Genomic DNA, 18760 nt, shown 5'->3' with positions numbered 1-18760 from the left:
TTCCTGCAAGTCCTGTCAGTTGTTTTTATTGTTATGAATTTGCACTAGGCAGTGTTAGGTCGAGAGAGTAAATGAGCTTTAGCAAATAGCAAGACAAGATTAATGATATATCAGCCCACGCGCAACTGTTCTTCAAAAGACTGGATTTCATATACACGATGACTAACAATTCACTACATCTTTCTGTCAATAAGGTTTTTTTGTGAGAATAAAAAGTGTTAGTGAATGTGTTTGGGTTGAGATTATTTTATCACCATACAGTCTGATAGTTGTATTGAAGTTGAGCCTCTGCTGTCAGCAAGTACTGTACACTACAGTTCCAATCGTACTGTGCCCTCCCATCCTCTGAAGTATGTACTCCCAAGTCGAACTTTCCAAGTCCAATAACAAGTACACACATCTAAACTTGGCATACTTGGTATTGAGAAAGGCACATGAATATCAAATTGGTGTCAGTTAAAGTCTGGCACACTTCTTGGGGACTTGGTTGCCACATGTCTCCACTTCCTGTATCTGTTGTTTTAAACGTAAAGCCCTCAATACCAGGTTTTGAACTAATCTTGTTCACTTTGGTCAGAGAGAAGTTGCTCTTACAGTTTTTCTATTTTTCTTTAGTGTCCAAGTCATGATGAAAATGTCATGGAGTATGGGCTCTCATGTGTGGCCAGAATTTAATCAGTCAGTGAATATACTTTATTTACACCTATAATTAAGTTTGTTTACACCCATAATTAATTTAAGCCATAAAATGTTACGGTCCAACAAGATCCTTGTTTCATTATGTGTGTAGACATTTGTTTCAAAGAGTTTCAGCGAGGAATGGTTAGAAATGCGCCATAGCATTATGTTCATTTTGAGTATGGGGTGGAGATCTTTTAAGCATACAGGTGACATGACTTTAATTGATTGTCCTAATATTGACAAATAAGGATTCAGCTCAAACAGAAAGCTGACATGCTTGTATTCTGGTATGTATCTTCACCCTGTGTTTGCCACCTGAAGCCTCTGCAAATAATGAGTTTATGTTCACGCTGGTTCCAGCTGTGACTCATGTGTTGTGGCACTGATGAGGCATTACCAGTGCAAATATCAGGCTTGCTTTGTTTTTTGTTTTTTATTCCTCGCTCATCTTCATAATGCACTTTGACACTTGCAATCAGGATGGCAGCATTTGCATAGGCCCGCATTTGAACTTCCCCATTGACATGGTGGCAGTGTTTGTTATTGGCCAGTATTTTGACAGCCAGAGGAAGCTAACGGGCACCATGTTTACAGACCTTAGATAGACTCTCATTAGAGCATATAATATATATTATTGTTATTAAATAATATTGAAGGAGGGGGAAGATATGTCACCTGGCCAAGGAGTTTGGAAAGATAGGTTGGCTGATTTGTTTTAGTTTTTTGTATGATACCACATGAGAAAAAGAAAGAAACATCCTGAAATGAAAATGTTACATCAATTATTTGATTATAGATTTCTCCTATTATTACACTTTTTCATTTCACGATGCTGTATTTGGCAGTCTAAGAATGTAAAAGTGCCACTGTGTATGTATAGAATAACAAGTCACTCCACAGCTGCTCCACTCATCTGTGGCCATTGGCTTATGCAGCAGCCGTTGCGGGGTAGCTCCATAAATCTTCATACGATATTGATGTGTCAATCTAGTCATTGGGTTTACTGTCAGCCCATCCAGGTGCTGTAAAGATTAGTGGGTCTGTTCATCGTCTGCTGTGAGAGGATGCCCTTGAGTGAGCAAGCAGGAGGACATCCAAATACCCTCAGGATGTCTAAACTCCTGAAGCACATCTTGATCTATGTTCACTAGAGACATTTATTGTCAGCTCACATTGTTCTTTTTACATTTTCATACAGTGGTGTGTGCCAGTTTAATGTTTGCTGTGTCATGATTGTATAACCCTGACTTACTTCACAGTACGGCTGGCAAAGTCCTCAAATAACCTAGATTTTTTCTTTCTGTTCCTTTCCTTATTCACTCACTGTTTGCGTGTTTCTCTGTCATTCCAACAGATCTCCACACTACGCCTGTCCAGAGGTCATCAGGGTGAGTCATAATGTTAAGATTCCTTCTTCTCTCTTAGCCGTACCTCATATGCTCTTTTACTAGCCCCTTTTTACAGGCCTCCATACTTTAAACCTCATAACACTGTCCAAACCCACTAACAAACACTCTTTTGTCCTTAGGGAGAGAAGTATGACGGGAGGAAAGCAGACGTCTGGAGCTGTGGGGTCATTCTTTTTGCCCTGTTGGTGGTGAGTGCCAGCTTGTTCTCTACTAGCTGCTAGTGATTGGACTGACATTCATTTTAAAATTCTCCAGAGAAATATGGTATCATACAATTTTACCTAACCCTTTTCTTCATAGCCAACAGTATGTCTAACCTTTGCACCAGCTGTAATGGATTAAAAGCACAAAGTGAATGAGCTTTGCAACAGTACAGTCATGACTTTGCACTCTGGTTGTTGACTCGAGGTTGACCTCAGTTGAATGAAAAGACGGAGTGAGCTTGAAGTCGGCAAACACAAACTCAGGATACAAGGAGATAAATCAGAAGTCTTAACATTTAGAAGGTCTTACCGTAAAAATGTTACAGAGACTCCCTCAAGCTGATTCTTATGCAATAGAAGCTCAGAGAATAGAAGTATCTTTTTATTTATTATCCTGTATCCTCACACGATGCTGTATCCATAATCAGGTCTATTCTCCAGCTACATTATGTCTGTGGTTCCCCAGCCGTGCAGCCCTGAAGCGTTGTTTCATCAACAGCTGTACTGTAGTTCCTACACACTCCTGCTCCATGAATAATTCATGCAGTCAAACTGAAAGAAGAGAGCTCAAAATAAATACCAACGCTAACAGGGCGGCTTCTTGGCCACAGGCCCTGTGTATTTGTCTTTGTTTTTGCCTCTTTCTCCCTCACTCCGTCTCTTTCTGTCGCGTGTATGTTTGTGTCTGTGTACTTGTATTAAGGACAGTCTCCCTTACTCTTATGTTGCGTAAACCTAATGTTGTTTACCGTTGTATCCAACATGACCATACTCGATATAAACAAAAGTTTTTCCCTGTTGCTGTATGACTGTAGATGAATACTGTCTTTCTCCAGTTCGTCCTGCTGCCTGGCTGCAAGATAACCATTTGTCTGATTGTGGGAGACACTCATACTCCCCAGCAGTTAGGCTGCGTTCAGATCATCTGTTACACAAGCGTGCCCTCTTTTTTTTTCTCTACCTCTCTTCATTTCTCAGACTTTCTCACCCTTTTCCTCTTTCTCTGGTTGTGTCTTCTGGTAGAGGTTGTCATTCATCAAACAGCCACATCTGTGAGGTGTCAGCTCACTCTGATAAATGACTCTGATGAGAGAATGCTAAATGAACGAGGTAAATGAGAAAGCTGGGTAATTATTAGAAAAGCCCTGTTTTCAGCTTGCCGCTGTTTATTATTTATTTTGCAATGCAGCTGAGGGCAGGATGCTCTAATTGGAGAATTGAACAAGTTGAGAAAGCAAGCTTGTTCTTAAAGTTGTGCAGGATTAAGACTCAAAATGTGTTTTCGTTTCTTCTGGCGAGCCGTCAACCTTATTCTTTTTCTTCTTTTCTGCGCTTGATTCAGTGAAGGCTTTTTTGCTGTTCTAATGCTGCCATTAAAAGAAGTACAAACAGTTTCTTCTCTATTATTTTTGCATCAACATCTTTATTATTTCCAATATCCTTCATCTCACTTTGCATCTTTTCTGTATCTCTTCAGGGCGCCCTGCCGTTCGATGACGACAACCTAAGAAATCTTCTGGAGAAGGTGAAGTTGGGAGTGTTTCACATGCCCCACTTTATCCCTCCAGACTGTCAGAACCTTCTCCGTGGCATGATTGAAGTGGATGCTACCAAAAGACTAACGGTAAGTTCAGTTAAGAGACTGGATGAAGATGAACACACCATTATGATTATGTCCACCTACTTTGTGTATTTCTGTTCTTGGGCTGTTTTTAACGGTTTGCATGATGTGCTTATTCAGTACATGTACAGTACCAGTCAAAAGTTTGGACACACTTTGTCATTAAAGCAAATGGGAAGGCGTTACCAAACCTTTGACTGGTACTGTAGGTACACAGTAACGTTGCATCTTGTTTTTCACAGTTCATACATTCTCAGTGATCTTACTTATATCTGCAGTGGATATTTTATTTTCATAGTCTACAACCAGTAGTGTTTACTAATCATGTTGTAGAAGCAGCTAAACATGTTTGGATGTTGTTTGAGACAGCATTCACATGGGGAAAAAAACACAGACGTATCAGGTCTGGGTTAAGAAAGGAAAATCATTATTTTGTAGATACGCAGCAAGCTGGGAAATGTTGTAATGCCCCAAGGAGAGAGCAGGATGGCAGAGATACACACACAAACTTAAGTGGCTAATATCAACTCAACGCTGCCAAGTCAACCATTTTCTTTTTGTTTGTTTCTTCTTTCCTCCCTTGTGTTCCGAATGTGTTTGCCTCATCCCTTATTCTATGTGAGTTCTTCCTCAAGTACAGGATGTGAATTGAAGAGAGGGATGCTGTTTGTATTCTCTCCACCTGCACTGTTTTGGTGTACTCATCACAATGCCCGTCCCTCTACGCTGCAACTGATCACCTTGGTGAGGTGGCAGGAAGGGCAGAGAGTCAGGATAAGAGAAAAAGAGAGGGATGGACAAAGAGAAAATATTCAATATTCAATAAAAAAACTGTGTGTTAGCACTGCAAATATAGTGACACCCCCTTCACTGGGTAGTAATACATTAATTCCCCCCACTCTCGCTATCTCTCACAGTGTCAGTATGACGTCAGCTAATATGAAAATGTGAGAGACACCATTAAAAAGAAAAGTCAAAAGAAAGAGATGCTTCTTCGCAGGAGAATTCACAACTTTAAGATGCAGCCCTTCAAATACTGTAAATGAAGTATTGAACCATTAACTTGAGAGACCCCACTTCTTTGTTATGCTGTATGTACACTATATGCTTTATTTTTCTGTTCTCTCCTGCCTGACAAGGACAGGTCACCCTGAGATCCCCTAGCTATGTCAACCAGCCTCCAGCAATGTCCTCGACAAAGGGTTACACACAGGCCAAGCTGCTGGGAGAGAATATGCTACCTGTCCACCCCCCTCCTGCGCATGAGAGCTCCAAACAGAGCTCCGGGGATGTGTTGTGACCTCGCAGAATGTCAAATAGCCCTGTTAGATTGAGCATTCTTGGTGTTTAGTGTTGACTGCACTGTCCCAGATGAGACAGGGTGGGAATGACATCATAAGGGAACATGTCATTCTTTTTCAAGGGATTACTTTTTCATAATAATGTTGACTTTACTTTGTTGAATCAAATAAATAGGGTAATCAGACCATAACTGCTGCTGGCTGTGTTTCAGTATGTCTGTTGTCACCTTCTGTTAATTAGATTTCATCAGTAGATGCACAAATTGCACGCAAGTACATACACAAAGACAAGGTCCCCTCAGAGTCTGACTGGGAGGGCACATACCTGGGCTTAAGGGGCTAAGCCCAATAAAAGCCTTTTTCTTAATTTCCTGTCTGTATAGTTGGAGCCCCAGAGGCGACTGGGCCAGCCTCCCCAAGACAGTCATCTCATCTTCACTATTCAAATGAACAAAGACATCATGGAAAGATCTGCCTTCTAGTGATCACTGGCTAATGAAAAGGATTGGCTAGCTTATTATATTAAAGAGCGGTTCATCACAGACAGATAATACCCTCATGGGGACAGCACAGATAAAGTACCAAGGTTGCTGGAATGAAAATAAAGGAAGTGTGTGGGTTTTTTTTAGCATGTTTGTTTTCAAATATGATTTACCTCATACATAAGGTATTCACTTTAGTTACTTTTGACAAACATACTGAAATCACTTTTTTTTAACCCATTTTAACCTTTGTATGACGCTTTAAAGAATTTCTCTGGAGCGCTTTGCCTTTCTTCCTGACATCATTCACTTCAAAGATCCTTCTGTTGCTGCAAAGTTCTCCACCGCTCCGCCCACCCTGATGTCCCTCTCTTCGCTAATGATGCCATACGATTGAGAGATATGCCTGCACACACGTAAACCTGCACACATTTTTTTAAACTTCTATTTTTATGACATTTGAAGTTTAGCAGTGAACTAGGATGGAGGACATTATATGCAGATAAATACACAGGTATTCATTACACAAGGATTAAGGCACAGTTGACATTTATTATGAAAACAAAAAGGTGAAATAAGAAAAAAAAGGTATAGTTAAACTATCTGTTTCCCAGTGGTGGAAGGAAAAATCCTTTACTTAGCTAAAAATACTTTTATACCAATGTAAAAATACTCTGTCATCCAAAATATAATCAAATTTTAAAAATGTGATCTACCAAATGTACATATGCTCATGTGGCTGGCACATTATTATATGCTAATATTGATATTAAGCTTGTTTTAACTACTTTATACATGGTTAGGTAGTTAGGTCCAGTTGATACTTTTACCTTGTTGTGCCTCAAACTGTTTAAGTTTAAAGGAAACCATTTGAGTTCAAAGGGAAAATCACATTAAAATGGAGCTGTTAACAGCTTGTACATATCAAAAACATCACAAGCGATCACAGGTATGCTTTTTGTAAGAGGCCACAAGCCAAAAAAGGTATATAAATTCATCATATATTTGTATGTAAAATTCTTAATCCGAAAAGTAACTGGCAATAATAGCTGTCAAATACATTTGGTGGAATAAAAAGTACATCGAGAAAATGAATAAAAAGTTTCCATGGAGCGTAGACAATGTAATGTGCACAGTACGTAGGTGGGGTTCTTTGAAGCCAGCATTTGTTAATATGTTTTTCCTGCAGCCAAACCCACACACATTTGTATAAATACAAGCTTGCGTGAAAATTAGTTTACGTAGCACCGAGACAAACACACACCTGGATGCATACTCATACTCCCACCCAGCCAAGCCAGTAGCACAGCACAGATCTCCCCTCTGCCTGAGTGTAAGCAGCTGGAATTGGTGCTGTCACATTTAGAAACTGATTGATGTGATACTGCATTTCAAACCACATCATTTTCAACCTGCGTGTGATATCGGTCTCTTGCCTCCAGCCCTTCAATAAATGTGGTAGAGAATAGGTCACCCACTGGCCTGTATCTGACAGGCAGGGTACCTCTGTCAATACCACGACCTCTGTGAAAGCAGACAGGTCACCTATAGTCAGTAACTGCCCAGCTCTGTGATTGGTTAATATCACATGAAGGCATTCAGCAGTGTTGAAGTATACAGGTAGACCCTCTGGGATGGTGGAATCATCGAGACACTAATGGAGACACATACTCGAGAACTACACCTGTGAATAAGTGACAATAATTAGAGCTGCTATGTGAAGCTCCTGTGGTTCCACCACAACAGCAGGAGCAAATTAAAAAGTCCCAACAGTGACATTGATCCTGTTTTCCACTGTGGGCAGTAGAAACACAGTGGTGTCATTCGAAGAGACATCTTCTTTTGTTGCCCTTTTGCTGATAGTTTCTGTCTCTTTCTGCTTTTTCCTTTCTTGGCAAAAGACCACGTCGACAGTGGCCACATTAAAAGCGTGATGACAAGAGTAGTATTTGTGTTTGTGTGAGTGAGAGAGATGGAAAGAGAATGGGAGATTCCCTTTAGACCACAGGACTTGGCAGGGTCAGCATTGTGTGTGTGAGGGAGATAATATTCTCACTTTATAGCTCAATGGTATCACCTTTTTCTCTTTCTACTCCAACTACCCGTCTCTCTGTTTCCCTCTTTGCCTCAATATGTTTTTTGTCCCATTTGCAGTATAAATATTTGAAGCCCTCGTTATTTACTCCTACCTTTCAGCCTGCCTATACTATACAACTGTGTTTCTATTAAGCCAGTGAGTTCACAGCTTACTGAAGCCATAAAGCATTCACATTTCCCATAATGATACTGGTGTCTAATAATAATAATAATAATTTTTTAAACATCTAAAAACAATTAAATTGACTTTGTACTGACCTGCTGTCTCTTTTCTAATGTCTTTTACAGTTAGAACAGATCCAGAAGCACACATGGTACATGTAAGTACTCCTCTGTCTTTCTTTCCATTTTACACCCTCCACTCCTCTCCTCTCCTCTCTTAGACTATTCTGCTGGGGATGTAGACCCAAGGGGAGCTACCACATGATAAATGACTTTGTGTTTCAGCACTGTACACTAGAGTACATTTGAGCAGGGCATGACTCCACTCTCAGGGATGTAGGGGTAAATTGGTAGTGCATGAAAGAGGATGTGCAGCATATGGTCAACTGAACAGGGAGGAGGGAAGAGAGAACAAGCAGGGATGTAGTGGAGGATGACCATACCTAACCTCATCATGCAACCACCCACCACCACCCACCATTTAACCTTTTTAAACTAACATAAATCTTTTGAGAAAATGTGCAGCGCAGGTCATTATAAACTGTATCAGAGTTACGTTGCTGTGTGTTCAAATTGAGGAAAAAAGCATGAACAAAGTTTTTTGTAAAGATAGTTTGTAAAAGCCAATATATCAGAAAATGAAATCATCACCACATAGTCATAGTGATTTTCTTTTAGGATTTTAAAAGGGTCTTGCAGCGGAAGAGCAAAGATGAATCATGGTAGGAAGTTTTGAGTCCTGGAAGGGGCTGAATTATTGTTTCCGTCTGTGTTCTGAAAGATCATGCAAACAGACAGCGTGACTGATAAAAAAAACAAGAGGAGACAAGAGAAGAGCTGGGAGAGAAGACTAATGTGGTTTGAGTGTCAGTGAGAAAGTTGCCTCACTGTCACAGCATGGCAGGCTGGCTGGCCGGCCAAGTGACTGCTGAATGAATTAATGAATGAAGGTATGAATGAATGAATGAAGGTATAAATGAATGAAAGAAAGTATGAATGAATGAATAAATGAAGGTATGAATGAATGAGAGGGGTGTTTTGTCAAACAAATAAAATGCTATACCAGAAGCAACGGGTCAGCGTTGTGTAAAAAATGAAGTCACACAATCTACAACTGTTATTTGAAATTTAAATGAGGTCAGCCACTAAAATCAGGTCCGTTTTTAGTTGTATAGCCCAACACCACAAATGGCAAATTTGCCTCAGGGGGCCACTGTCATCATTGTGTTTGATCAGTAGGTGAATTAATCAGTGAGCTTCCTAAATTGGGAAAAAGCTAAACTGTCTCACCAGGTTATCCAGGCTTACTGATGATGGGTTGTGAAATCACAGTCACATTTTAAATGCAAATAGTGAAACAAGGGAGGGGGGCTGAACAATCACTGCAGATTCACTTCACTAGTTCACAATATAAAGAAAATGAGAGGTTTGTCTTATTTTAATAGTTACCTATGGGGTGTACGCTTCAATGAGCCCAACAGTGGAGAAAGATTAAGGGGAAGAACTAGAGGGGGTTGCTTATTGACACTACCGGTCAATATAAGAGTCTGTGTGTATTGGCACCTTTGTAGAAATTGAAAATGGATATATTCTTTGAAACAGATGACTAGAATGTTCCAGAAAATGTTGCCGCTGCAGATTAGCCTTTCATTTTAAATCCCAAAGAATAAAGACAAAACAGAGACAGATAAAAGTGACATAACTGGGAGAGTGCCTGTAAAGAAAGAGATAATTATGAAGTTTGGAAAAGGAAGCCAGGAGGAGAGAGAAGGGTCGACTGCAAAACGTAACATCATGACTCAGTTGTCTGTCTGCATTTTGGTTAGCTGATGATGACCCCTGTTCACCCACTGAAGCTTACATGCAGCATGATTAAAGCTGTAGAAAACACTGTTTTCAAATGTGACTCAGGGTCATAATGAGGATAACATCTTTCTGCAGATGACCAAAAGGCAAACAAACACTCACAAATACACATGCTTTTTCTCCATACCGTATAATACAATCAATAAATGTGGAGAGTGAAATCATTAATGCCTCTATAAACTACATAATAACGTTATTTCACTGTATAGAAACATTTTAGAAAATTGGCAGGGGTGAAAGTATGTGACTGTGTCCTTATTCTTTTTGTGATTTTGCTTTTTCAGAGGGGGAAAGAACGAGCCAGAGCCAGAGCAGCCTGTGCCTAGGAAGGTGACCATCCGCAGCCTGCCCTCTGCAGACGACATCGACCCAGACGTACTGGACAGCATGCACTCCCTGGGCTGCTTCAGAGACAAAAACAAACTACTGAAAGACCTGCTCTCAGATGAGTGAGTGAATTGAGTAACAAAATAGAGGGATGGAGGAAAAAAGATATGGTGTGTCGAAGAAACAGCTGAGTATGAAAGGATGAGAAGAATGGAGATGTGTTTGGTGATCAGGGAGAGAAAAAGTGAAGCAGTGTGATGAAACATGAAATGATTAAAAAGAGAGAAGTGGACAGAGCTGTGCTGTGGTTTCAGGAGTGGGAGAGACAGGACTGCAACGGAAAGGTGGGGGTGTGGTGTCCGTGTGCACGGCCTTGGTTTCTCCCCGTCTCTTATGAAAGCCTGTGAGGCTGTCACTTTAGATGTCAGAAGCCGTACATCACTTAACTGTTATCACACAGTGCTTACATCGCTTGCCACTGGATACATTCCCCCCAAACTGATCCTGGCTGGCACAACAAATGAGCCCCTGGGTCACATTGTTTATGTTCTGCTCGTAATGTTTGTGTCTGTGTTTGTGTTTTCAGCTCAAATATGAATTTATGGTGAGGATATTTGCCCCTCAGTATTTTTATTAACATGAGTGTAGGGATGTTGTAGTTTTTTATAGTTTCTTTTCTATTTCTTTACCGTCTATTTTGGTTTTGCCCAGTCTCTCCCATTTAATACTAAAGCTTTTCTCTATCACCTTCCCCGTCTCTTCCGTTTGGCTCCTCTCTCCTGGGAGCATCCAGTAATAATACTGGACTGAAGGAAAATCTGCAGTTTCTATCTCCCTTCCCCTGACTCATTTTAGCTGAAGTTGCAGGTCCTTGTCTCTTTGCCTCCTACTGCTTTCCAATCTGTCTTTATTATGGTAGGCCAATTCCTGAGCCTTTTGCATAGAGAAGATTGGCCTAGAGGCTAAAAGATATTAGTCTGCTTGACTTACTGAGCAAGAAAAGGACGAGCTTATAATATTTTGATACTTTCATAAACTTGCTAGCATGCTCTGTGTATGGAGATTGGGCAGCTCTAAGAAAGAATATGTGCAGAATATTATATAATGGCTTAATGATCTGTAGAACAAAACTTTTGTTTTAATGATGGAAGCTATTTAGTAGCTCTTTCAAATTGAACCCAAAAGTATTAAAGGACATTAATCATAGTGAGAGTTTTTACAGTTTAATGTGTTGGTTTTAAGCACTTGCAGAACTGGTGCACATATGTACAAGACTTTTTATACACACCGCATGTGTGCATTGAGGTATTTTTAAAATACTTCATTGTTTACTCATTGTTTTTTTATTGTATCCTTCTCTGCAGTGACAACCAAGAAAAGATGATCTACTTCCTTTTACTGGACCGTAAGGAGAGGTACCCCAGTCAGGAAGACCAGAACCTTCCCCCTCGAAATGAGATTGGTGAGGCTCGGGTATAAAAGTCGAGTGCAGATAAAGAATTTAACATTAAAATATGATTGAACAACAGCACAGTGGGGTAAAATAGAACTAAATCTGTAAACACAATATGGCACACAGTATGTCTGAACAATACCACTATGTGACTATTGGTTTTTATTTTAAATGCTTTTTCATCTTGTCATTGAATATACTACTGTATGCACAGACACAACAAGCCAATTTAGACAAGAATAAGTACTGCATGCTCGTAGGTCTTGAATGCATCTGGTGTCTAAACCGTTCTACAATGTTTTCCTCCATTAGAAGAAATTGGACTGGCTCCGGTAGCAATGGATTGGCTCCCCTGTAGAAGAAGCTTTCTGTTTATTGAAAATAGACAAGCTACTCAATGACATATAGCAGCAGAAATAGAAAGTGTCAATAGGCCAGAGACTTTTTAAATTCTAAACTGTCAGCTGCAACTGCTTCGGTTCAGATATTAACTCATCAAAAATAGATATTCTCCCATTCATACACCACAACTCTCTGCAGATTTCCACCCACAGGAATCTGACTGCAGACAGTCTGCTTGACTTAGACTTCTGCCAGAGTTATTTTCTGACAACAGCGCTGCGATAGGAGATGTATTATGGGCAAATGTGGGTGTGTGTGTGTGCTGAGAGATACCGACATTTTGATGAATAGACTCCCTCTTCAGTGAATGTGATACAGTCAATACAGTGGCCATTAGTTCAAGGTCTGGGAGGAAACCATTACTTATTCACTATTAGTTAAAATGTCAATGTGATCAGCGCTAAACATCACTCAAACATTTACAAATGCTCGTGATGCACAAAACTGCTCAACACATAGAAATGCACACGTCAACGCAAGGTGCACTGTGTTGACTCTGAATCGATCTGTCTCGCTGTTGTGCACAGATCCCCCGAGGAAGAGGGTGGACTCTCCCATGTTGAACCGTCATGGCAAGAGGAGACCAGAGAGGAAGTCCATGGAGGTTCTCAGTGTCACAGACGGAGGCTCGCCTGTACCAGCCAGGAGGGCTATCGACATGACACAGCATGGACAAAGGTACGCGTGGAGGTGAAACAGGTCTTTTTTATTTTAAGTAAAAGTTACATCTAATTTTCAAATGAAAAATATAGAGATACCCATAGCTCTGTGTGAGTGCTTGCGTTTGTGCTGTTAGTGCGTCTTGATTCATTGTGGAGGATCTCGCAGCCCAGTGGTCTTTCAGCAGTTCTGACAATTCTGGTGTCAGCAAGTGAGCTTGTGGACAAACACAAACAGAGACTGACGCTCTGCTTGCTTTGTCTCCTGTCTCACTGTAGTAAATCAGTGTACAGTAAAAGCTTGGATATTTCTGACGCCCGTTCAAAATGCAGCAAAGAAGAAAGGTATTCACTTGCCACTCACCCATCACACTATCCTCTTGCTCCGTGTCTCACTCCAACGCACGAAGACGTCCATGGCAGTAGAAAGATGCAGCCGTGCTTTCTGTGGAAAGGATGCTTTGTTTAAAGGGCTCATGCGGCATGTGACACCATCACAAGTTTAGTTTAATGAGCTATCGCTCATCTGAAAAATCTAAGTAAAAAGTCTGGTCTAACAGAGCCAACAGTGTTGCAGTGGCAGTTCCTAAAGTTTGACTTAACTCTATTAATTAACTTAATTTTTCAACCGAAGAAGACTGCACATTTGCAATTCACATCCTTAATATCTACAACCCCCCCTTTTCTGGTGTAAGCTCAATTATCTCTTCTTTTCATTATCTGAATGCATTGATAATCAGTTTTTCCCTCCCATACTGTGTCCCACTTTCTCCGGATGCAGAACATTTCTTCTATTTTAGAAATGTTCAAGTCAAGCCAGAACCACAACCCCACAAGGCACAGCGGACTGATTTAAAATTTCCTCATCTTATTTCAACAACCAATATATCATCACACCACACATTTCTGCTCAGAGGCAGTGACATTTGTGACAGCAGGGAAGATTGAATCTGAGGGGGTGATAACCTGATCTGCCTAATGATAGGCAGATTGGCAGAGTGCTGGGAAAAGCTTTCAGAGGTATAGCACATAAATGCAGAGGCAGCGAGTAATGTATCAGATAAAAAATATATAGATATAAAACTGAATATTCATCCAAATGCTGGATGCTTTAAGCACTCCTCACCACAGCAGTTTGGCAACAACAAGAATTTATTTTTCACTTCTTTGAACTTCATGTCAGTGGGGGAAGCCACTTCAGAAGTTTTAAATCCATTTCAAGAGCTCCCACCTCTAAACACTTCTGCTTAATTCCTCCTGTCCTCTGGTGCCTCAGAATTTTAGTTTAAGATTCATCTTCTTGTGTTTCATCGCCTCGGCTCCACTCCTTCATCCCTTCAGGCAATCCAAGTCTTACCTCGTCTTCTTTTTAAAGGTTGCTTGAGTTTAGAAGCTGCTTTCTTCTGCCCTTCACTCTGACTCATCTGTTTCAGTCAAGCCCAGAATGCCCTAATAGGCCAGTTTTCAATGACTTTATTGAATATTAATAATACCTTCCTAAGCAACGTCAACACTGGTTCATATTTCATACGCAGCGGAATGGCGTTCATCATAGAGGGCACTGACATGAGTGCTTTGAATCTGTATGTTTACTCATATAAATCTCAACAACAGGACACATCCAGCTAGCATCGTATAAACTAGGTTTGTGTCTGAATCCTACATATATCATAAGCAGTGGCAGTCATTAAAAAAGCTCCCCTGCATCTTTCTTCCATACTACTTTAAATCAGTGTGTTTGTTTATACCCCTTCACCCAAATCTCTTTCTGGGGCTCCTCCCTGCTCTTTCATAATTCCCCTCTCTCGCTCTTCTGTGGTCTCTTGTGTGCAGCTGACCTTCAGTCCCAAACGCCCCCCTCTGTTAGTATGGAATTGCTTTGCTAATGTGGAAATGCTGGTAGTTTTTCTCTGTCTGGCTTCCTATCAGCTGTGGTGGGTTGGAGGTGGGGGAGTTTTATACCACAGCCCCTCCGCCTCCAAATCAAATCGAATCTCTCTCTCTGGCTATACGTCTCTTTCCCCCCACTGCAATTCATAACTCTCCAGCTGATCGGTGGGGGGAAAAAGATGATGGTAGCAAAGTCTCTGTGAATCTGGATTTTGTTGTGTTTTTGAACTCTTCTGCCTTTTATCACGTCCTTGTATGCGCTTTGTTTGATCATATGCGTGCTTGTGTGTGTATAGACGCTGGTGTTGGGGATGCACATGCGTAGCAGAATAACGTCCAAAGATTTGACTGACTTTCTCTGAACCTAACCTTATCTTTCACCGACAGCAAACTTTTGTCGACAGCAAAGAAGATTCATAGAACTTCAGATCAGAGGGCGTCAGAGGGAGGACTGACTTTGAAACATGTGTTTTGACAGGATACATTTCCACCAGCGTAAATGGTGGAAGAGAGAGGAAAAAGGGGTTTTATCTAAAATTACACAACAAAAATGCCCAAACCTCAATCCTTATCCAGTATTTTGCCTCACATATCTCGTGTAGGCAATTACAATCTGAGCAACTGCCCAGGCTGCATTTTCATACATGTGATTGGTGATTTGACTGCTCCTGTGAAAAATAATTAAATAGATCTGGATAAATGCTTCTTTAGCCGTGTTGCATAGAAATACACATGGAGACATTCTCACATGAATGCCCATTTCATTCTCTATATACCCAAAAGTATCTTAAAAAGATGTTTAAAGCTAAACTCAAAGCATAAGAAATCCCACTGATTTAATTTTATATCTTAACAGCATGCCAGGAGAAATGAAGGGAGGTTAATGATATGTAAATGAAATATGGAAAAGTGCTGCAGTGTGAAGAAGAGAATATCAATTGATTTTTTTTCGTCTTTACAGATCTGCTCTAGTTGCTTGATGCAGTTTGAATGTGTTGGGTTAGTATGAGCGTTCTTAATAAGTCAGGCTCTCATGCTAATTATTGACTCTAATTTATTTAAGAGGCTCAAATGAACACAAATAAAGCACCTTTAACACTGATCTTTACAGCAAGAACTGCAGGGGTCTCACTACATTTAGAAATTTGAGCAGCTGAGCTGTGAATATTAATGCACTGAGTCCTCTGGGAGTTTTCAGGGCTCAGAAAAGGAAATGAATTTAAACAGCGTGTTGATTTATATGAATATCTACTCCACGTAGAGGAGCTCCATTGGCAGGCCAAAGTCAACATAGAGGAGGGAAAAGGGTAAAAAAGGGAACTCTCTCCACTTGCCTTAAATCATCCTAGCAGAGCAATAGCATGGATTTGGCGCTGTTATTTGTTCACTGTTTGACTCCTGGCACCATCCATTTCATTTTGCTTCGGTTTCATTTTATTTCAGTCCATGCCCTCATCTCAGTACCTCTTGTACTTGCTCCACTCCCCACAGTCCAACATTAGACCCCCATGGGTGCTTTGGATGGATCTCTGACACAGCCGGTGGTCACACACTGGGGACATGGGGTCTCTTCCAAAACAGGCTTATGGAAAATGTTAGCTTGAGGACTAATGGACAAAAGAAAGACTAGAATAGGTAGCCACACACAGACACATAGACATGTACATAGGCCATTATATGCACATGCATGGTAAGTCCACCTCAATTACAAAAACAAAAAAACTAAAACATTGTTATATACTTTCGTGGTGTTAAGCCATATTGCTTTCTCCAAGTTATGAAAACGGAGCTTTCTGCCTCCACCCCGGAACAATGGAGGTGAATGGAATTTTATTGTGGCGCTCACAGCAGAGAACAAGTCTATAGCCATGCTATCAGCTCTGTGAGGCTATACTTAAGCACAGCATGCTAACATTTGCTAAATAGCACTAAACACAAAGTACAGCTGAGACCGATAATTAGTTTTGCATGTATTGGTCATGAACCAAAGTATATCACAAATTAAAATATTCACCTGAAATGGATCGGCAAAGCTGTTACAATAGACCATTCCACAGCAGATATGTTGACCTTTCAGGAAAAGCACAGCTGTGAATGATAACATTAACAATGGCTATATTCCATTAAATGTCTTAGTAAGCCATGTTAGTGAGTGAGCCTGCTTGATATCAGACTCTTTGAACTGGCTCTCCTAAATGGAATGCAGCCATCATTAATATTATTAATTCCAACTGTGCATTTCCTGCTTTAACTGGTCAAAATGCCTGTCATGACAAGGGCCTATTCATCTCAATGGGGACATGGCATAAAGCCTCCCCGTAGCATGGCTAAAAACACCTACTCTTAGCAACGCTAAAAATCACTGTAACACTTGCTGTGAACAGCTTTAAATTGAACTACTTAACTATCTGCATGGGTAGATACCTTTTTTTGTAATTTGGGTGAACTGGCTCTTTAAAGTATTTTGACAGAACAAATAAAGATACTAGAGTGGCTTCCTGGCTAAAACATCTCATCTCTTACTGATTTACTACATGGCCTCGTGTCTCCATATGATGAATGATAAATGATCAGTTGCTTTCGTTTACTGTTAACTAGCCTATAAATAAAACACTTGTCAACAATAATTCATTGTTTCTGGGAAGCAAGGGTGAGCCTCTGACAACCTATTATTGTACAGCATAACCATCTGTAACATAAGCTTTATAGACCCACTGGTCCAACATTAACAGATGCAGATTGCCTCTAACAATATGCTCATTATGGCCTGAGGACGCAGTGTTTTGGCCATGTTTAGATGAAGTACAGTTGGCTATGTGTGCACCAGCGCTGTAGTGAGCAACTGTGGTCATGTCTCAGTGGACTCTAAGATTTAAATGTAAATGATAGCAACTGTCTGGTCAGCTGCTCACTGAAACCATAATTCCTAGCCAATGTGGTCTCAACATCGCCTACTCATGTGTGCAAGAGTGTGTGCAATAAATACACTCATAGAAGGGCCAGTGAGAAAATTACAGAAATAGCTTAGGAGTGGGTGTTTCTATATTCTCCTCACTCTCATGATAGCTGTTAGCGTTGCTTCTCTTCTGTTTGTGTGTCTGTGCCTCTCAGGAGAAGATTCCTGCTCCAGTATCAGTTCTCTCTTCAGGTGGTTGTAAATTAAAAGCTGAACACGGGTGGATGACTGAACCCAAATAAATGCTTCTACCTTCTGAAGACACATACTTATCCTGATACAGACTTCTTGTTATGACAGTACCAGTATTATTTGTATGGCTACTAGCCATAATCACGTTTGTGTGTCCACTTATGGATGCCTCTGTGGTCCTGTGGGACTGCTCCAACATCAAGAAGGAACATCGGTCTCCATTACTTTATCGCTCCCTCCCATCTTTCATTCTTCCATCCCTCCCCCCTCTATTACTGTTAAACTCCCTCATTCTCCTCTCCCATTTGTCCATGAGGTCTTCCTCTTCAACCAAGTAAGGTGGAAAACACAGACTGTACTGTTAACTATCTCTTAATCTTTTAAAAGAAAGACAAAAGTTCTGTGGGCTTGGCCACATGTTCACGAATGCATCACTGCTGAAATTTAGAGAAAAAGAGAGGAAGGAGGAGAGGGGGGTATTATTAGATTGAATGACAAAAAGGAAAAGTGTTGTGACAGTGAGCAGCTGGTGTTTCCGAGTGTTGACAGGCGCTGTTTTTGTGTTTGTGTGTATGTACTTGTGTGCATGCGCGCTTGATGGAGACAGATTGTCCTGTGATTGTTCATTTCTGAGCGGGGCTCTGCTCATAGGGGTTATTGACAGCATCTGCGGGGAAAAGAAACACATGACAAATGGCACTCAACCAAATGTCCCACTTCATTTCCCCCCTCAAGATATTTTGCACTGATCCAGTGGAAAGGCTGAAAAAGTCAACATGTTTCGTTTATTAGCAAACTATAGACAGGATGGAAAGCTAATTTGAATGCTAATCTGTGGAAAGCAGCATATAGATTTAAAGGAGAAGCTACAGTCAAATCAACACTTTTGAAACTGAAGTTTCAACGCAATTGGTTTGAGACTAATTGCTGGGAGTCAATGCTTGTAATGTCTGTTAAAAACTGTGTGCTGTAGTGCTTTTGCCCTGTTTGTGTGATCAGGTGTTTTGTTTACAAGAGGTTTAATAGCAACTGTGCTTAATATAGTATGGTACCATATGC

At 40.6% G+C, this 18760-nt stretch overlaps 1 protein-coding gene across 1 annotated transcript in view; it reads left to right on the top strand.

Annotated features, from left to right (window-relative positions):
- LOC133982107 (serine/threonine-protein kinase BRSK2) overlaps window positions 1–18760 on the top strand; it is a 163082-nt gene that overhangs the window by 132993 nt on the left and 11329 nt on the right. The window contains exons 6-12 of the mRNA XM_062421029.1: window positions 2036–2069; window positions 2210–2278; window positions 3771–3917; window positions 8083–8114; window positions 10107–10271; window positions 11514–11611; window positions 12532–12682. Of these exons, the coding sequence (XP_062277013.1) occupies window positions 2036–2069; window positions 2210–2278; window positions 3771–3917; window positions 8083–8114; window positions 10107–10271; window positions 11514–11611; window positions 12532–12682 (696 nt within the window). The remainder of the gene's footprint in view (window positions 1–2035; window positions 2070–2209; window positions 2279–3770; window positions 3918–8082; window positions 8115–10106; window positions 10272–11513; window positions 11612–12531; window positions 12683–18760) is intronic.

This window comes from Scomber scombrus, chromosome 6 (genome assembly GCF_963691925.1).
Source record: "Scomber scombrus chromosome 6, fScoSco1.1, whole genome shotgun sequence".
NCBI classification, from domain to species: Eukaryota; Metazoa; Chordata; class Actinopteri; order Scombriformes; family Scombridae; genus Scomber; species Scomber scombrus.
This window is presented reverse-complemented; position numbering and strand designations above follow the sequence as displayed.